Raw genomic sequence first — 16,232 nt, 5'->3', positions numbered from 1 at the left:
ATGTGAGTGCGTGTTTCTAGTGCAGCTTAATTCCCCTCCTTTCAAGGCCCATTCCGGCTCTGCCCTCCTGGGTAGAGTTTTAGCAAGATGTTTGCCAGGAATGGTGCCTTTTCTCACTGTGATTTATATTTTTAATTTTTGACAAATTGTTTTTTAACATGTATGTATACATATTTTGGTGAGAATAAACAAGCAATAATAAATTGACTGTTTCACTAAACTCGTTCATTTCAAAACTAGATTTAATGATTCAAGCCGTGAATTTAAAACTTTAAGAACTATTGAAATAAAATCGAGAAAATAATTAAATTTAATAAAGTTATTAATGTAACAAGAAAATAGTTAAGTTTTTCAAAATTAGTCAAATCTTATTTTTTGTTTAATTTATTTATTATTTAATTACTATATTAATTTTAATTAATAAATAAAATTTTAAATTTATTTTGAAAGTAAGCCATTATGTCAATTAGCTATAAACTTCGTTTTTAAAGTATTAATAAGTATGAACTTCATTCAAAACCATTGAAATTATAGAATTTAAACATGGCTCTGTAATTGAGCACATGAAGCGATATCTCTCGATAATTGTAGTTCATGATGTGGGCAACGTTTAGATTAGATTATTTAAATTGCACTAATAATATTTAATATCTTTTTTTTAGGCTTTTTAAAACTTAAAAAGGCGATTATTTTTAATATTTCACTTAATGATGTAGTCCCGACGAGCTCTAATATTTTTACTGAAATATAAATCATTCTATTTGATGTGACTTTTATAATTTTGAAATTAATATTAGATTTATGGGTGTCAATATTGAAAAACGAAACTTTCCGGTATTTTTAGCTACATTTTTTTATTCATTTGTTTTTTTCACTTCCCCTGTACTTTAATTCCAAGGCTGGGTATACAACCCGCACCTCCTGCTGAACAAACTGGAAGCTATGAAGTTTTGTTTTTTTTTAATGCAAAGAATATTTCACAACTGGAAACCATTTTATTTATTTGAAACGCAATTATTAAAATTTCTTCTTCTTTTATGATTTAGCTTTAAATCCATAACATCTTGGGAATATTTTTAATTTCAATTTTTGGAATTGTTTCCAAAAGGAGAGACGGGAAATACAAAATTCAACATGATTTAAAATCCAAAAGCTTTGTATGCCTAACAATAGGTTTAAATTATATTAAAGGGCCGTTAAAAAATCGAGTCTACAAATTGCTGAATTTTCCACTTCCCTGGTGCCCCTGCTTCCAAGGTAGAGTATGCAACCCGCAGGTCCTAGCGGCCCAACTGGAAGCCTAACCACTACAAATTCTAGATTAAAAATCTGCTCAGAGGCGGTGCATAAATCTCGCTGGAAGTTGGTACGTTTTTTGTAATGGATTGCGACGGGGGCAGCAACAACTTGCGTCGATGCCGCAACTCCTTCTCACTTTTTACGGCCGGCTGAACTTGTTTGCGGGATGATGCCGAGCACTTTTATGTTCGGGGCTACAATTTCGGCGCTGCTGCGAGTCAATTATTCAGGCGGCGCTGGAATTAAAATAAAAGAGAGCAAACGAAACACGCTCCGTCGGCGCAGCGGTTTCCTTTTTTTCGACTGCATTCAGTCTAATGAATAGCAAATGAGCTTTCGACTTAATAAGCTTGATTTTCAGGCCGCCTTTTATTTGCCCGCGATACGCGCGTAAAAACTTTTTCAATTTATCCGCCGGCGGTTTTATTCTCCCGCGCGCTGTATGTGTTTGCTCTTTAATAAGAAAGTGCTCCATCACGGCGCCTGTTTAGTCGTACGTCAGCTTCGGAAGAAGGAGTAGCTCTCGCTTTAATGGAAATGTCGCCCCGGTGAAAAGCTGCACTGCACTGCAATCACACAATTCAATTCGAAGGGGTCCGCGCGCACGCGGCAGGTTTAGCCCGAGCGTGTAGAAGCAATTATACAAGTTTCTCAAAAGACGACTTAGCCAAACATAAATGGTGGCAGGCGGCAAAACTTTTCCTCACCTCCTCGCATCCGAGAGAGCAGCCTCAGCCTGCAGAGACTGTTGCGAATTGAAAGTTTATTTCCCGCCACCGTAATCCTTTTCTCTCGCGAAATTAAGCAGTGTACAGATTCGTAACTCTTAAAGATGGCGTTGGCTTGGAAAATGTTTATGTAACTTCTGAATGAAGCAAAATGTTGTTTTTCTTTTGTTCCAAAAATAAATAAATTCAGTTTCTCTAGCTTTTGGTAAATTTTGTGTCAAATTTAAATATTGCAATATAAGAACATATTTAGCGGGTAATTTAAAAATTGGGTGTGGTCTTTGGCAAGCTGTTTTCCGCTAATTATATATCTCTTGGATGTCTGTTGGACATTCTCAGATATAGGGCTTTATAAAATAAATGAGTCTATCGGCAAATTTCTGGTGAAATATTTTCACGTTTAATGAAGGTCTTGTATATGAATTTTATAGTAGTTTTTAAAACTTTTTAAAACAATTGCCATCTTTTAAAATCTGAAAAGCCCCTCAAAAGAAGTCCAAAGGCATGATTTAACTATATTTGCTTCCATTTTCGAAAAAACCCTCTGAAACTGTAATATGCACCAATTTTAATTATTTTTGCAAATAATGTCCTCCAAAATCTCGAGTTCTAAGCATCAGAATTGCAAAATTTGCACATCTTAAGATTCATCTTGACCTCTATCACTGGTTTGAAGAGTTTAGGAGGTGCACAAATCGTAAAATGGAATGCAAAATATTATGAAAATTTAAAAATATTTTCAATTATATTGCATTTTTTGTTTAAATAGGAACTTATATGTTCCTTTTTCATCACATTAAAAACCGACAATGTAGAAATATTTTAATTTTTTGGAAACCTTCCTCAAAAATGATGATAGCCATTTTCTTTGATTAAAATGCTGTTTTTTAGACTTCACAAGCGATAATTAGACAGTATTTATGTAGGCTCTGGTTTTTTTAGGACAGGAGCCAATTTAAACGGTTTTAGGCTTATTTACTAATTTTTCTTCGCGATTTTATTGTCAGCGATATCAAATTTTTGGGGTTAGCAAATTATTTTAATTTGTTTTGGCTTCTGAAAGGAGGTTTAAGGTCGATATAGTTCTTCCATTGGTTAAGTCCAAACATATTTTTTTTGGAATCGATTGATTAAAATCCAATCGATTTAAGGAATGTGATTTTCGAAGAAGAGAAAATCTTCAAATCAACTGAGAATTTAAACGATTTTGCGCGTTTTTAATGCGTGTTTGTTTAAATAGGAACTTATATGTTCACATCCCTCTTAAACCTAAAATTTTATTAGAATCTGTAATTTAACCCTAAAATACGATGGGATGTTCTTTGGATGTCTTCGAATATCCAATCTCTTTCTAGACTTTTATAATAAATGTGGTTCTTCTGAAACTTACGCCTTATAACGGTCAATAACCCAAAAATATCCTGGCTATTCTGAACTAAAACGCAAAGTTTAATAATTTTCATGAGTAAAAATGGTTTGAATAGAAACATTTAATAACAACTGTCATAAATACCGATTTTTCCAGAGCTCAATGACCACGGCAAAGCTAAAAAAACAATGGTCGCCGAGTTCACTCTCCAATTCTAAATCCTATAGCAGAATTAATGTACCGGATAAAATCGGAAACAGAAAAATAGCTGATAGTCTGTTTGGCCATGCTTGGAAATTGTTTACAAGCAAAATCCATCATCCGAGAAGGGACGGGCGGAGTGAAGTGCGTTCCCCGCGTCAGAGAAAAATTACAACACTCTTCCCGAGACACTTGTGCTGGACGGATGCATCAGCCACTTGATCAAAAACCAATCAGAAGGCGGAAATTCCGCTGCACTCGCATCCTGCTTTTTGATTCCCCGCATCGAGGCAAGATGGAGTGCAAACATTTGATCCACCCCATCACAATTTGTCATCAATACCCAATACAAAAGTCTGCTCGGCTGCTGTTTTTTGCGCCTCTCGCCGCGCGCTCTGCGATTTTTCCATTTCGAATCGCAATCAATAGGAAACGAGGTCGCGTCGTTCGGTCGCCGAGACGGAGAAGGAAAAAAAAGCAGCGGCGCTTGCAGTCTTTTCGCTCGCCATTCAATCAGGCAGATGCTAATGTCGGTGATCAGAACAAACGCAGCGTAATTGCTGGGGCGCTAAAAAGGCATTTCTCCCCCCATTGGCCTGCTCCCGGCAGCTGCCTTCCTTAAGATGCGATTGCAATCCCGACGGAGCTCGAATGCATTGCTTCTCGTTGACCTCGATCAAATCAGCACGGCTGGAATAACGTACCATCGGGGAAATAAGCTTCTGAAATAATACTTGGAATTCCAGCTAAATCACGGAACCCGCCGGAACACGGGCACTCGAGCCGCTGGCCAAGAGCCTTTTTTATACACGTCGATTGTAAAATCAAAGCAGCCATCGTTGCATTTTATTACACTGGCGTTTCTCGGAGCTTGGATCGCATGAATAGAGATTTACAAGTTGTCCGCGTTTGCTCAAGAGGTAAATTAAAAACCTCGCGAGAACGAGCCAAAAGAATCTAACCGGTTTTGCGTTTTTCAATTATCACTTGTGCCAGGCCAAACACCTTTTTATATTTATTTCTATCTGATTTTTTAAAAAATGAAGATGGACAAGGTAATTAATTCAGTTTTAAAAAATGCATAAAACAAAACCAAGTTTGGTGAATTACTTTTTTTAAAAAAAAAGGATCTTTACACGCAAACTTTTAAGGGCAGACTATAGTAATTAGTCCATAGAGTCTTTAGTAGTGTGGAATATAACAAAGGTTTATCTCTACAAGGTGCAATAGTGAAACCAGGACCTCGTAAAAGATAAATTTTGCCCAATTTCTCAACAAAAAATAACGGTTTACTGTCAACGTCGCTTTATTTCGATTCCACTCAACACGATTTATTCAACGGTGGATGAATTGTAAGATAAATTTGCCTTTTGAGGATAGAAATATTGATTTTCAATAGGGAGACAGTGCTCACCGCTTGATTAGCATGAAAATTTTTGATCCGATTTTCTCACAAATTTAAATTCAACTCAATTAATGAGAGAAAGGAGGAAGAATAGAAAACAGAAAGAAAAACCTATTCAAGAAATTTCATAAAAGTAATTTTCCCATATTTTACGAATAATAATAATAATGATGGATTTAACCCACAATTTTCCACCAGAAGAACATACGAGGTACCAAGCAATAGATTGCAAATTTATACGGTAAAAATAACATACGACGCACTTTAAATTTATCAGCATTCAATAACCAAGTCATTTTTCGCAACAGGAACGTTCTTTTCAATATTAGCTTCAGCGAAAGAGCATCCTTACAGCAGGACGAAAATAGCTTCTGACGATATTCATAGCAAACAGATTTCCAAGCAATTGAATGTAGCTCTTTTGTTATGCCCGCAGCCTACTTGTGGAGCCCCCGGGAAAGGCCTTCCTGCTCCTGCCGCGCGCTCCGACCACATTATTGTTTAGCGCGCCATTTTCGCCGAAAGTAGCAACAACAGCAGCAGCAGCGGCATAATCTGGCACACATCGAGGACCGCTTAGAAGTTTCAATGGGCAGCTGCTTAGCGTCGATGTAATTTTCTTTTACAACGCGTGTGCCAGCCCGCCGACGAGCCGACCCAGGCTGGCATTGAGAGGAAAAAGTGACGCTGATTTTATTGTTCGGAAGGCTGTTTGTGCTCGTAAAGGCAGGCAGCACGCGTGTATGTGAGCCGAACGCCAAAATCGACCAGCCCCAGCGAGTCAGGCAGGCAGGCTGTGCGAGAGGGAGGAAAGGGAAGAAGTTGCACGCCGATTGTAAAAGCACATATCGCCTGCCATGAATGTGTGTACATTATATTCCGCAGGCGGAATACATTTGTGTCCAACCCCTTAGCAAAGATACAGCTTTTCTTTCTTTCTTTCTCTCGTCCGCAACACAACTGAATCAAAAGTCGAATGGAATATTTAAAAGCAACATCTGGCTGAGCAGAAATACGTATATTTGTGTCAACTTGCCACGGATATTGTATAAAATCTTGTATAATTTATGTGGCCGCGCTGGTGTAGCGATATTCCTGCATTCGCCTCGCTTTCTGGCTGGCAACCAAACAAATCTAGACGGCGAAACAAGTGTTTTATTGTCTCGCCGAGCAAAAACAGCCATGATTACGTAATTTGGACCCGCGCAAATGGTGTGTTAATTTATTATTTGGCGTCGTGCAGACCACCCGACGCCGAAGAAAAGCGAAAATGGAAACCCAGCCAAGTCAGAACGCGAAAAACATTACAACCTAATTATAAAATTCACTCGTCGTAAATGGCACAATACTTTGTTAATTTTATGCCGGCCAAATAGGCTTCCAGCGTCTACCAGCTGATTCAAACGGCGCTCAAAATTTTATTTTTTTAATTTATTACGAGGCTTGTCGAGAATGTCGAGAATTTAATTATTCCTGTTGATATTGTCATATTTTCATATCGTTATTTGACGTTAAAACGAATATATATGAAATTGGTTGATTTTATTTGCCACATTTTCCACTTTCAAAGGAGTAAAAATTGCGAAGTCAAAGACGGAAAATTCAGGTATTTTAGGAAAGGGATTTTAAGGTCCAGAAAATCGTTTTTGTTGAAGATTCACTCCTTCATTTAAACTATTTTCTTTAATTTAATAATTATTATCTTTTAAAACGTCTTGAAATTAAATTTCGGGTATATAGTTTCTTTTCCCCAAGAAATACCGTCCATTCATCATGCTTTCCCGTGTTTCTGGAAAGAGAAAAAAATCGTTCTTTATAAAATGGTGTATTATCTTCTTCTTTGTCCGCTTGTAATAAAACGAGGATTATTCCTGCCTTGAGCTGTATATATTGTATAGCGCACTGCATGCTTTCTAAGAAACCAATTCCGCCTTTTGGCAAGCGAAACAATTGCCTTTGCGTGGGGGAGGCGGTCAGCATATAAAGATGGCCGGTGAAAATATTACGACTTTTGACCTGCCTCTCAACGGCGATGCCGACAGACAGGCAGCAGTCGTAAAAAAGAAGCAGGCGCGCACCGACACGACAAATTCAAACGTGCCAACCGTTTAACACACGAGTGAGCCTTGAATTCGTAACTCTGCGAAATGAGATCATAAAAGTTGCGAGAAACGAAGCAGAAATCAGCGAAAATGGACCAGTGCCACTTCGAGTGCTTCATTCGACTTGTTTGATTTATTGGAAGGGCTTCACGGGTTGCCAAAAGTTTCCTCCGAAATCCCTCACGTCGCGACGGTAATACTGTAATGAATGGAGTCGTCAAATTTGGACGTTTTCTCGTGAAATTTGTTTTTATAGATGAATTTGCTGAGCAGGTAAGACCTGTTTTACGTGAGTTCAAATTGTTTCATCAAGGCGTTATTGTTTTTCGGAGTGGTGTTTGAATTTTTCTTCCAGAAATCTACACCAAAACTTGGAAACGTAATATTTTTTTCTCTAATTTTGTCACCGCTAAATCCCGGGGTTAACCATCAGAATTGCGAATACTATATGCTGTTAGACTCATCTTGACCTCTCCTATAAATCTAACAGGAATGTGCAAAGATTCGATATTTACAAGAAATTTATAAAAGGTGTCTTGGAAAAATAGTAATAGTCACTTTAACTTGTTTTTCAAATTTAAATCAGTTTATAACATGAATATTTTGGCTTAAAACCATAACAATTAATCGATAATTTGAGCTTACTAAAAATAATTTAAAGAAGTAATCGCACGGTAGCAAACAAAATCTTCATTATTAATTAAACGAGATCAAGATCACTGAATCAAACAGTTTAAACCAGTGGGGTCCAGATTCGTTCGCCGCGCAGATATGGCGTCCGGTGGAGTATGGCGCGAAAAAATGGTCACGTAAAAATGCGCGAAAAGAAACAAGTTTTCGTCAATGTTGTGACATGATTTGCATTACTTGTACTAATTGTGTCTTTTGGATCGTAAAAATAAACTCTCGACACTCGTACGGGAATTCAAAGAAAGCTTTTTGCTTCCCACATTCAGACGCGCCATCTTGGATCTGCGCAGTGGAAACCAATTTTATCGCAAATCTGGCCCCGCTGGTTTAAACAGTAATTAAGTTTAAGGATCATTCAATATTTTCACGATATAGGGACCTAGGCCCAGAAACAAATCATTGTAAGCTCCGGCAGAGAATTCGAATCCAGTCTGCGAGAGGAAAATCAATTATCGCAGCAAAGTGGGTGGCAAAGACGCAAAATTAATCGAGTGCAGGTCAACGCTAGGCAAGCCGAGCGGCGCAGGCTAATAATTATTCTTGTCACACGCACGCACGCAGCGTACAAAATCGGGCCGAGCCCAGCGGCATTGGCGGCGGCGGTGGCAGCAGCAAGCAGGATGAAATGACTGACCTTTGGGTGCTCTCTGACAGGGACGAGAACCTTGACGATGACCCTGATGGGCTTTTCCCGGTAGATGTCGACGTACTTGCAGTCCCTGATGGGCAGCGGAGGCTGCGGCGCCGGACTGCCTTGTTGTGCCGCTTTCGCCTGCTCTGTAATCAAATAGACGAACGTACAGAATCAATATTTGGCCAACATCACCTCCGCAGAATGACGAGAGAGCATAAATGGCTGGTGGGGCTACGTGTTTAGTTTTTCAACTCTTTTTCTTGTACGTGCTATGAAGTAATGGATTTGAAATCATGGGATTTTTAGTTTGGGCCATTAGCATTAAGCAAAATGTTCAAATTTCCTGTTGATTTTCTTAGAATATTAAAATTGTATCGTAAAATCCCTTTTTAAAAGCGAAAGCTATTCAAAATAATTTAAATTTAACCTGCCCCTAAAAATGTGGGCAAGCCCAATTAACTGCTTTAAAATATTTTTCATTTTCGTTTAAAACCTCAAATCCAATTTATAAATTTTCCTCTATTCAGAGGGAGTATTAAAGTGGAATGATACAGGGCAACAATTGAAAATTATTTGAATTGTTGGATGGCATAAACAATTGATCGATAAACAATTTGTTCAACAATTTGAAATAATAAAAATGGACCTTCCTACACTAAAAACTCAAATTTTGCCAATTTTCTCCAAAATTTACAGTGCTTGAACATATTTTCTTGGCATATTTCGATTCCTCTCGTCGAGATCTATCCAACGGTGTATGCCATTTATTGGGGAAACTCTTGGCTTTGAAATTAAATCGGATTTCAAGTAAGGAGACAGCCATTACACCATTGGAAAAGCACGGTAACTTTCCAGCCAATTTTCTCAAAAAATTACAGTGCTTCTTAGGTCAATTAAGGCTTTAACTGAATCCTAAGGGATGAATTTATGCATTGGCAACAAGCATTTTCCAGGCTTTTGCAGTATCCAGCCTTTAAAATCATTTTAAAATCCAATTTTCTATATTTCACCTTCTTTAAATATTGAACCTCTGATCCCCTAATCTTTTTCAGAAGAGAATCCCATTTCTTTGAAAAGTCGATTGCAAAGAAGAACAAAAAACTTTGTTTCCAACAGCCCATGAAATAAGAGAGTAGCAATCCAACATGTAAATTCCCTCTGCTGAACGATTCGGCGAACGCCTCCTCAAAGGAGCGACAGTTGCGATGTCACGATTTGCCTGAATTGACTCTTCAGCAGGCGGTAGCATTTCTCAGAACAGTCTGATTAAGGAAAATGATCTGAAGAGCAAGAGGTGGCATCAATCGCACAAGACAGACATCTCAAGAGAAATCCTTATTTACCTTTGGCAGGTGCTGAACTCAAACATTCTCCGCCAGGCATGCACAAAGACTTACTAAATTGATCCGTCCGCGCCGACAATCGAATTAGACCCACTTTGCAGCACAATCCATTACGCGCGTGGGCCGAATTTGCGTACATCTGCCTGACAGCAGAAGCAGCGTAAGCGGGCCGGCTTCCCGTGGGACGTGCGCGAAAAATTAATCAGCCCGGAGTGGTTTTTACACACTCGGAATTATTCATCTCTGGATAAACGCACACACGCGAAGGGTGTTTGTATTTGTGCTGTTCTCGCGGGGGCTAATCGCAAGTCGGCAATTGTGTGTTTTGTTTGCACAAGACTGGTCAGTAAAAGAGTTTGTTTTTTCCCTTAAATTCAAGTTTTTATTTTTCTTTTGCTTCGAACGGCGAAATTTCTTTGTATGAGTAAAACCAAATCAGTGTTTATGGGCGATGACTTGGTTTTAAATCAATTAAAAAATAGGAAAAAAATCGAAGTGCTGGTAAGCGCAGCTGCACAGCAGTACAAGAGGGAGTGCTTGTAAAAACAAAATCACGTGGGTTTCATTCAGGCGCTCCCTCTGGAGCAAATTGAAGATTTTTTAACACATGCGATAAAATTAACCAAAGCATCTTCGAACAAATAGCTACGAAGTATTTAAGGTAACTTCTGGGTGCAATTTAAAGCAAACGGTGGTTATTTATTTATAATTTTTACATACGTTTTAACATATATTTACTAAATTATATAAGATAATTGTTAATAGTTAATTACCAACAAAAAAATTAAAATTAAATTAAAATAAATAGATTAAAAATTTTGAAATTTTAAAAATAAATTTAATATATTTGTAAATTTTATTTAATTAAATTTTTAAAAACTATATAATATACAATTTTTTATTTTTACGTATTTTATTTAATTAATGCTTGCTCTGTTGTATTCAGCAGATAAAATTAGTTCTTGAAAACAAACCTAGGCTCTTAATGAATAGAGGGAATTTTTAATTAAGATTTAACAGTTTTGACAAAGACAAACCATCTGTTAGGATTTGATTTTTTTTTTAGCAGCAGGGGCCAGATTCGTGCAACGTGCAGATATAGCGTCTGGTAGAGTATGGCGCGAAAAAACGGTCACGAGAAAATGCGCGAAAAGAACAAAGTTTTGGTCAATATTGTGACATCATTAGCATTACTTGCACTAGTTGTGTCTTTTGGATCGTAAAAACAAAACTCTTGACACTCGCACGGCAATCTAAAGAGAACTTATTGTTTCCCACATTCGGACGCCATCTTGGATCTGCGCAGTGGGAACCAATTTTATCGCACATCTGGCCCCCGCTGATTAACAGTAGCGCTGCTCAAATCATCAAGTGAGCGTGAAATATGAGTTTTAAAGCATTCTAACACAATTTCGAATCCGGTTATTTTCCGATTGTTGGCTTCAAAACCAATTAATCGTTAATTTTATGATGATTTAACAAGAAAATCTTGGTAAAGAAGGAAGCATTTTTTATTTACCGTAGAGTTTGGCCTTTTTTCAAGATTTTTAAGAAACACGCACATTCAGAAACCCTTAAAACGCTTGACTGCAACAGAGATAGTCATGTCAAATTGGTAGTTGTAAAAACACAGAAAGTAACTCTTATAGTAAAAACCCCTTTATTTGATGAGTGTGTACTATAACATGACGGTTTTTATTTTATTTTTTCGAAATTGCGTAAACGATTGCAGCTGCAGAAATGACAAAGTGGCCCCGCAATAAATGTTCCGGGTTATTACAGTACGTGTCCAAATCGCGAGCCATCAAACAGGCCGTTGCGGGAACTTTTTAAGCATTGAAACAGGCACGTACAATTGTGCCGTCGCGCATAAAATTTGTCAAATTGCGCACACACACACCGGGCGCTTTGGCTCTCGACGAGCTTGGCCACTGTTTTACGACGAAAAATATCATAAAACAATGGAGCGTTAACCTAACTGAAATTAATCACCGCCGCAGAGTAAGGGGCCGCGGCTCGAAATTAACGTGGCCAGAACTGCGGGGCTAATTTCCCACCACATTTATATCAAGTAAAAAGACCCATAAATTGCGGCCGGTGTAATTTCTCACGGGCTTGGTCGGTCACTCGCCGGGAAAAAACACACACACACACAAATTTCTGGTGTGTGTGTTAATTTATGCGGTTGAGCGGACAGGTGCACTGTAAATACGGAATCTCACTATGACATGGGACATCCATGTCAGAACTAGATCATCCATGTCATAATGAGATTGACATGGATGTTCCATGTCATTATGACCTACTATCCTTTTGACACGTGTCAGGCATGTCAGTATGAAATGATACAGCCATGTCAGTTTGAAGCATGTCACTTTGACATGGTTCAACCATGTCAGCATGTTAATTTGACATGGTTGAAGCATGTCAGGAAAAATCCTCTCATTATGACATGGCTGTTCCACGTCAAAATGAGATCGTGTTTATATATCCTTAATCTAAATACATGCGTGGCTATTAATTGATTAAAAATTAATTAAATAATAAAAACTAGAAAGTTAGGTGTTCAAGGTGAGATTTTTTTCTTTTTCCAAATATTGAATAATGATAATTCTGCCCCGCAGCAGAAAAAATAGGCTGAAAATTTCAGAATGGTGTTAATTTTTAACTTTCGAGATTTTATTCCAACAAAAATATGACATTTTTTGGGTTCTTCGCACCTCCAAATCTTGGGTTCTAACCATCACAATTGCATAAATTACCCTTCGTTGGACTCTTCTAGACCTCCTCTGAGCAGCTGAAGAGTTTAGGAGGTGCATACTCTCATCCCCTTTCATCCCCATTGCTATACAATTTTGATAATAAGCGACCACCGTTCATGGCGCCATTAACTGTTGCATCTTGAAATCTGTATGGCAACTTAGGGGTGCAGAAAAAACACCCCTAAACCCTTTAGATACTCAGAAAAAGTTGAGACGAGTCCAATGGTGGGTAGCTTTTGCAATTCTGATTGTTAAAACCCGAGATTTGGAATTTCAAAAATCCCAAAAAACACGAAAAATTAGGAATTATTCAAATTTTGTTACATTTGCAACTCCAAATTTCGGGTTCTATTCGTCAGAATTGCATAAACTACCTCAGTTAGACTCTTCTTGACCTCCACTAACCAGCCATAGCGTTTAGGGAAGTGCTTACCCCCCATCCCATGTCAACCACATTAGCAACAATAATGATAATAACAATTTTACAATGTTTCCTCTGGGCTTAAAAATAATTTTAAACTTTCCAAAAATCCTTCTAAATTACCCCCCGTTCCCTTATTTCAAAACTAAAAAAGGAAAATATTTTTAAATTGAAAGAAAATTAATACAAAAATCCAAAGCTATAAAATTTTTCAATTTTTTCGGGGTGTTGAAGTATAGTTAGAGCAAAAATCTCTGAAAGCAACAAATTTTTGTCCAGGGGTCGATGGATTTTGACGAATCTTCGCAAACTTCGCCCTAAATGACCGACAAAACAGTTGAGAAAACTCCGACTTTCCAATTTTTGCGGGTTTTGCGGATGTTCAAATGACAAAATCTGGGAATTTTGAGTACTACATAATTAACTATGCTCAGGTGGTCCTAAAACAAAAATTAAAAAACCGTTTAACACGTCTCAACAAGGCAAACAAATTTTACGTTGACCTCAAAGTGGTAGGTCAAAGGTCAAGGTCAACAAAATCAATTTTTGGAATTTAAACTCAAATTTGAAAATGAAAATACTGAAATTTTTTATTTTTTTCATAGCTATTTTGTAGAGCACAAAAAATTAAGTTAAAAACGTTAAAATTTGGAATGGCATTTATCCTCATTTTTTAATAAAAAAATGAAAACTTCGAAAAACCTTGTTTTTCGAGGTTGGTAAAAAACGATGATTGACCAAATCTCGACTTCTAATCATCCGAATTTCAAAAACCGCATACCGTTAGACTCCTCTCGACGTCCCTAAGTGCATTAAAGGGGTATGAGACCCACCAACCCCCAACCCCCTTTTAACCCCATAAATAACGTGAAATTTAGAATTTTTTGTCTGTTTCAGCACCTTAGCACGACGTTGACGAATAATTGTCCTCTTGAAACCAATTCAGTTACTTAGTTCACTTCGAAACGAGTCAAACGGTACTTAATTTTTGTTAATAGGACCACCACAACCTGAGATTCGGGTGCACAAAGATTTTTTACCAAACGCGATGCAATAAAATTCTGGATGATCGACCAAATCTCGACTTCTAATCATCTGATTTTGAAAAACCGCATACCGTTAGACTCGTCTTGACATCCCCAAGTGTACTAAAGGGGTATGAGACCCACCAACCCCCAACCCCCATTTCGCCCCCTTAATAATGTGAAATTTAGCATTTTTTCGGTCGTTTCAACATCTTATCATGACGTTGACGAGTAATTGTCTTCTTCAAACCAATTCATTAACTTAGTTCACTCAAAGATGAGTCAAATGGAACTTATTTTTTGTAAATAGGACCACCACAACCTGAGATTCGGGTGCACAAAGGTTTTTTTCCAAACGCGATGCAATAAAATTCTGGATGATCGACCAAATCTCGACTTCTAATCATCTGATTTTGAAAAACCGCATACCGTTAGACTCGTCTCGACATCCCCAAGTGTACTAAAGGGGTATGAGACCCACCAACCCCCTACCCCCATTTCGCCCCCTTAATAATGTGAAATTTAGCATTTTTTCGGTCGTTTCAACACCTTATCATGACGTTGACGAGTAATTGTCTTCTTCAAACCAATTCATTTACTTAGTTCACTTCAATACGATTCAAACGATACTTAATTTTTGAAAATAGGACCACTACAACCTGATATTTGTGTGGCACAAAGTTTTTTATTAAGACGCGGATGCATTAAAATGCTCGGTGAGCACCAAATCTCGAACAAAACACAAAAAGGTGGTCCTATTTACAAAAATTAAGTACTGTTTGACTCGTATTGAAGTGAACTAAGTAACTAAATTGGTTTAAAGAAGACAATTACTCGTCATCGTCATGATAAGGTGTTGAAACGACCGAAAAAATGCTAAATTTCACATTATTAAGGGGGCGAAATGGGGGTTGGGGGTTGGTGGGTCTCATACCCCTTTAGTACACTTGGGGATGTCAAGACGAGTCTAACGGTATGCGGTTTTTCAAAATCAGATGATTAGAAGTCAAGATTTGGTTGATCATCCAGAATTTTATTGCATCGCGTTTGGAAAAAAATCTTTGTGCACCCGAATCTCAGGTTGTGGTGGTCCTATTTACAAAAAATAAGTTCCATTTGACTCATCTTTGAGTGAACTAAGTTAATGAATTGGTTTGAAGAAGACAATTACTCGTCATCGTCATGATAAGGTGTTGAAACGACCGAAAAAATGCTAAATTTCACATTATTAAGGGGGCGAAATGGGGGTTGGGGGTTGGTGGGTCTCATACCCCTTTAGTACACTTGGGGATGTCAAGACGAGTCTAACGGTATGCGGTTTTTCAAAATCAGATGATTAGAAGTCAAGATTTGGTTGATCATCCAGAATTTTATTGCATCGCGTTTGGAAAAAAATCTTTGTGCACCCGAATCTCAGGTTGTGGTGGTCCTATTTACAAAAAATAAGTTCCATTTGACTCATCTTTGAGTGAACTAAGTTAATGAATTGGTTTGAAGAAGACAATTACTCGTCAACGTCATGATAAGATGTTGAAACGACCGAAAAAATGCTAAATTTCACATTATTAAGGGGGCGAAATGGGGGTTGGGGGTTGGTGGGTCTCATACCCCTTTAGTACACTTGGGGATGTCAAGACGAGTCTAACGGTATGCGGTTTTTCAAAATCAGATGATTAGAAGTCGAGATTTGGTCGATCATCCAGAATTTTATTGCATCGCGTTTGGTAAAAAATCTTTGTGCACCCGAATCTCTGGTTGTGGTGGTCCTATTAACAAAAATTAAGTACCGTTTGACTCGTTTCGAAGTAAACTAAGTAACTGAATTGGTTTCAAGAGGACAATTATTCGTCAACGTCGTGCTAAGGTGCTGAAACAGACAAAAAATTCTAAATTTCACGTTATTTATGGGGTTAAAAGGGGGTTGGGGGTTGGTGGGTCTCATACCCCTTTAATGCACTTAGGGACGTCGAGAGGAGTCTAACGGTATGCGGTTTTTGAAATTCGGATGACTAGAAGTCGAGATTTGGTCAATCATCTTTTTTTACCAACCATGAAAAACAAGGGTTTTCGAAGTTTTCATTTTTTATTAAAAAAATGAGGCAAAACGCCATTCCAAATTTTAACGTTTTTAGCTTCATTTTTTGTGCTCTACAAAATGGCTACGAAAAAAATAATAATTTTCAATATATTCATTTTCAAATTTGAGTTGAAAATCAAAAAATTAATTTTTATGACCTTGACGTTTGACCTACC

General features: G+C 37.7%; 2 protein-coding genes across 3 annotated transcripts in view; both read right to left on the bottom strand.

The window, feature by feature from the left end:
• Positions 1-16,232, bottom strand: part of LOC135944321 (KH domain-containing, RNA-binding, signal transduction-associated protein 2-like) — a 146,046-nt gene that overhangs the window by 47,725 nt on the left and 82,089 nt on the right. Inside the window, exon 2 of the mRNA XM_065491171.1 lies at positions 8,429-8,571. Coding sequence (XP_065347243.1) covers positions 8,429-8,571 — 143 coding nt within the window. The remainder of the gene's footprint in view (positions 1-8,428; positions 8,572-16,232) is intronic.
• The window catches only part of Vps35 (Vacuolar protein sorting 35), a 197,252-nt gene that overhangs the window by 177,483 nt on the left and 3,537 nt on the right, over positions 1-16,232 (bottom strand). The gene's annotated exons all lie outside the window — the stretch shown is intronic.

The sequence above is a fragment of the Cloeon dipterum genome, chromosome 4, assembly GCF_949628265.1.
Source record: "Cloeon dipterum chromosome 4, ieCloDipt1.1, whole genome shotgun sequence".
NCBI lineage: Eukaryota > Metazoa > Arthropoda > Insecta > Ephemeroptera > Baetidae > Cloeon > Cloeon dipterum.
Note: the sequence above shows the minus strand (reverse complement) of the source record. Positions and strands in the feature narration are given on the sequence as shown.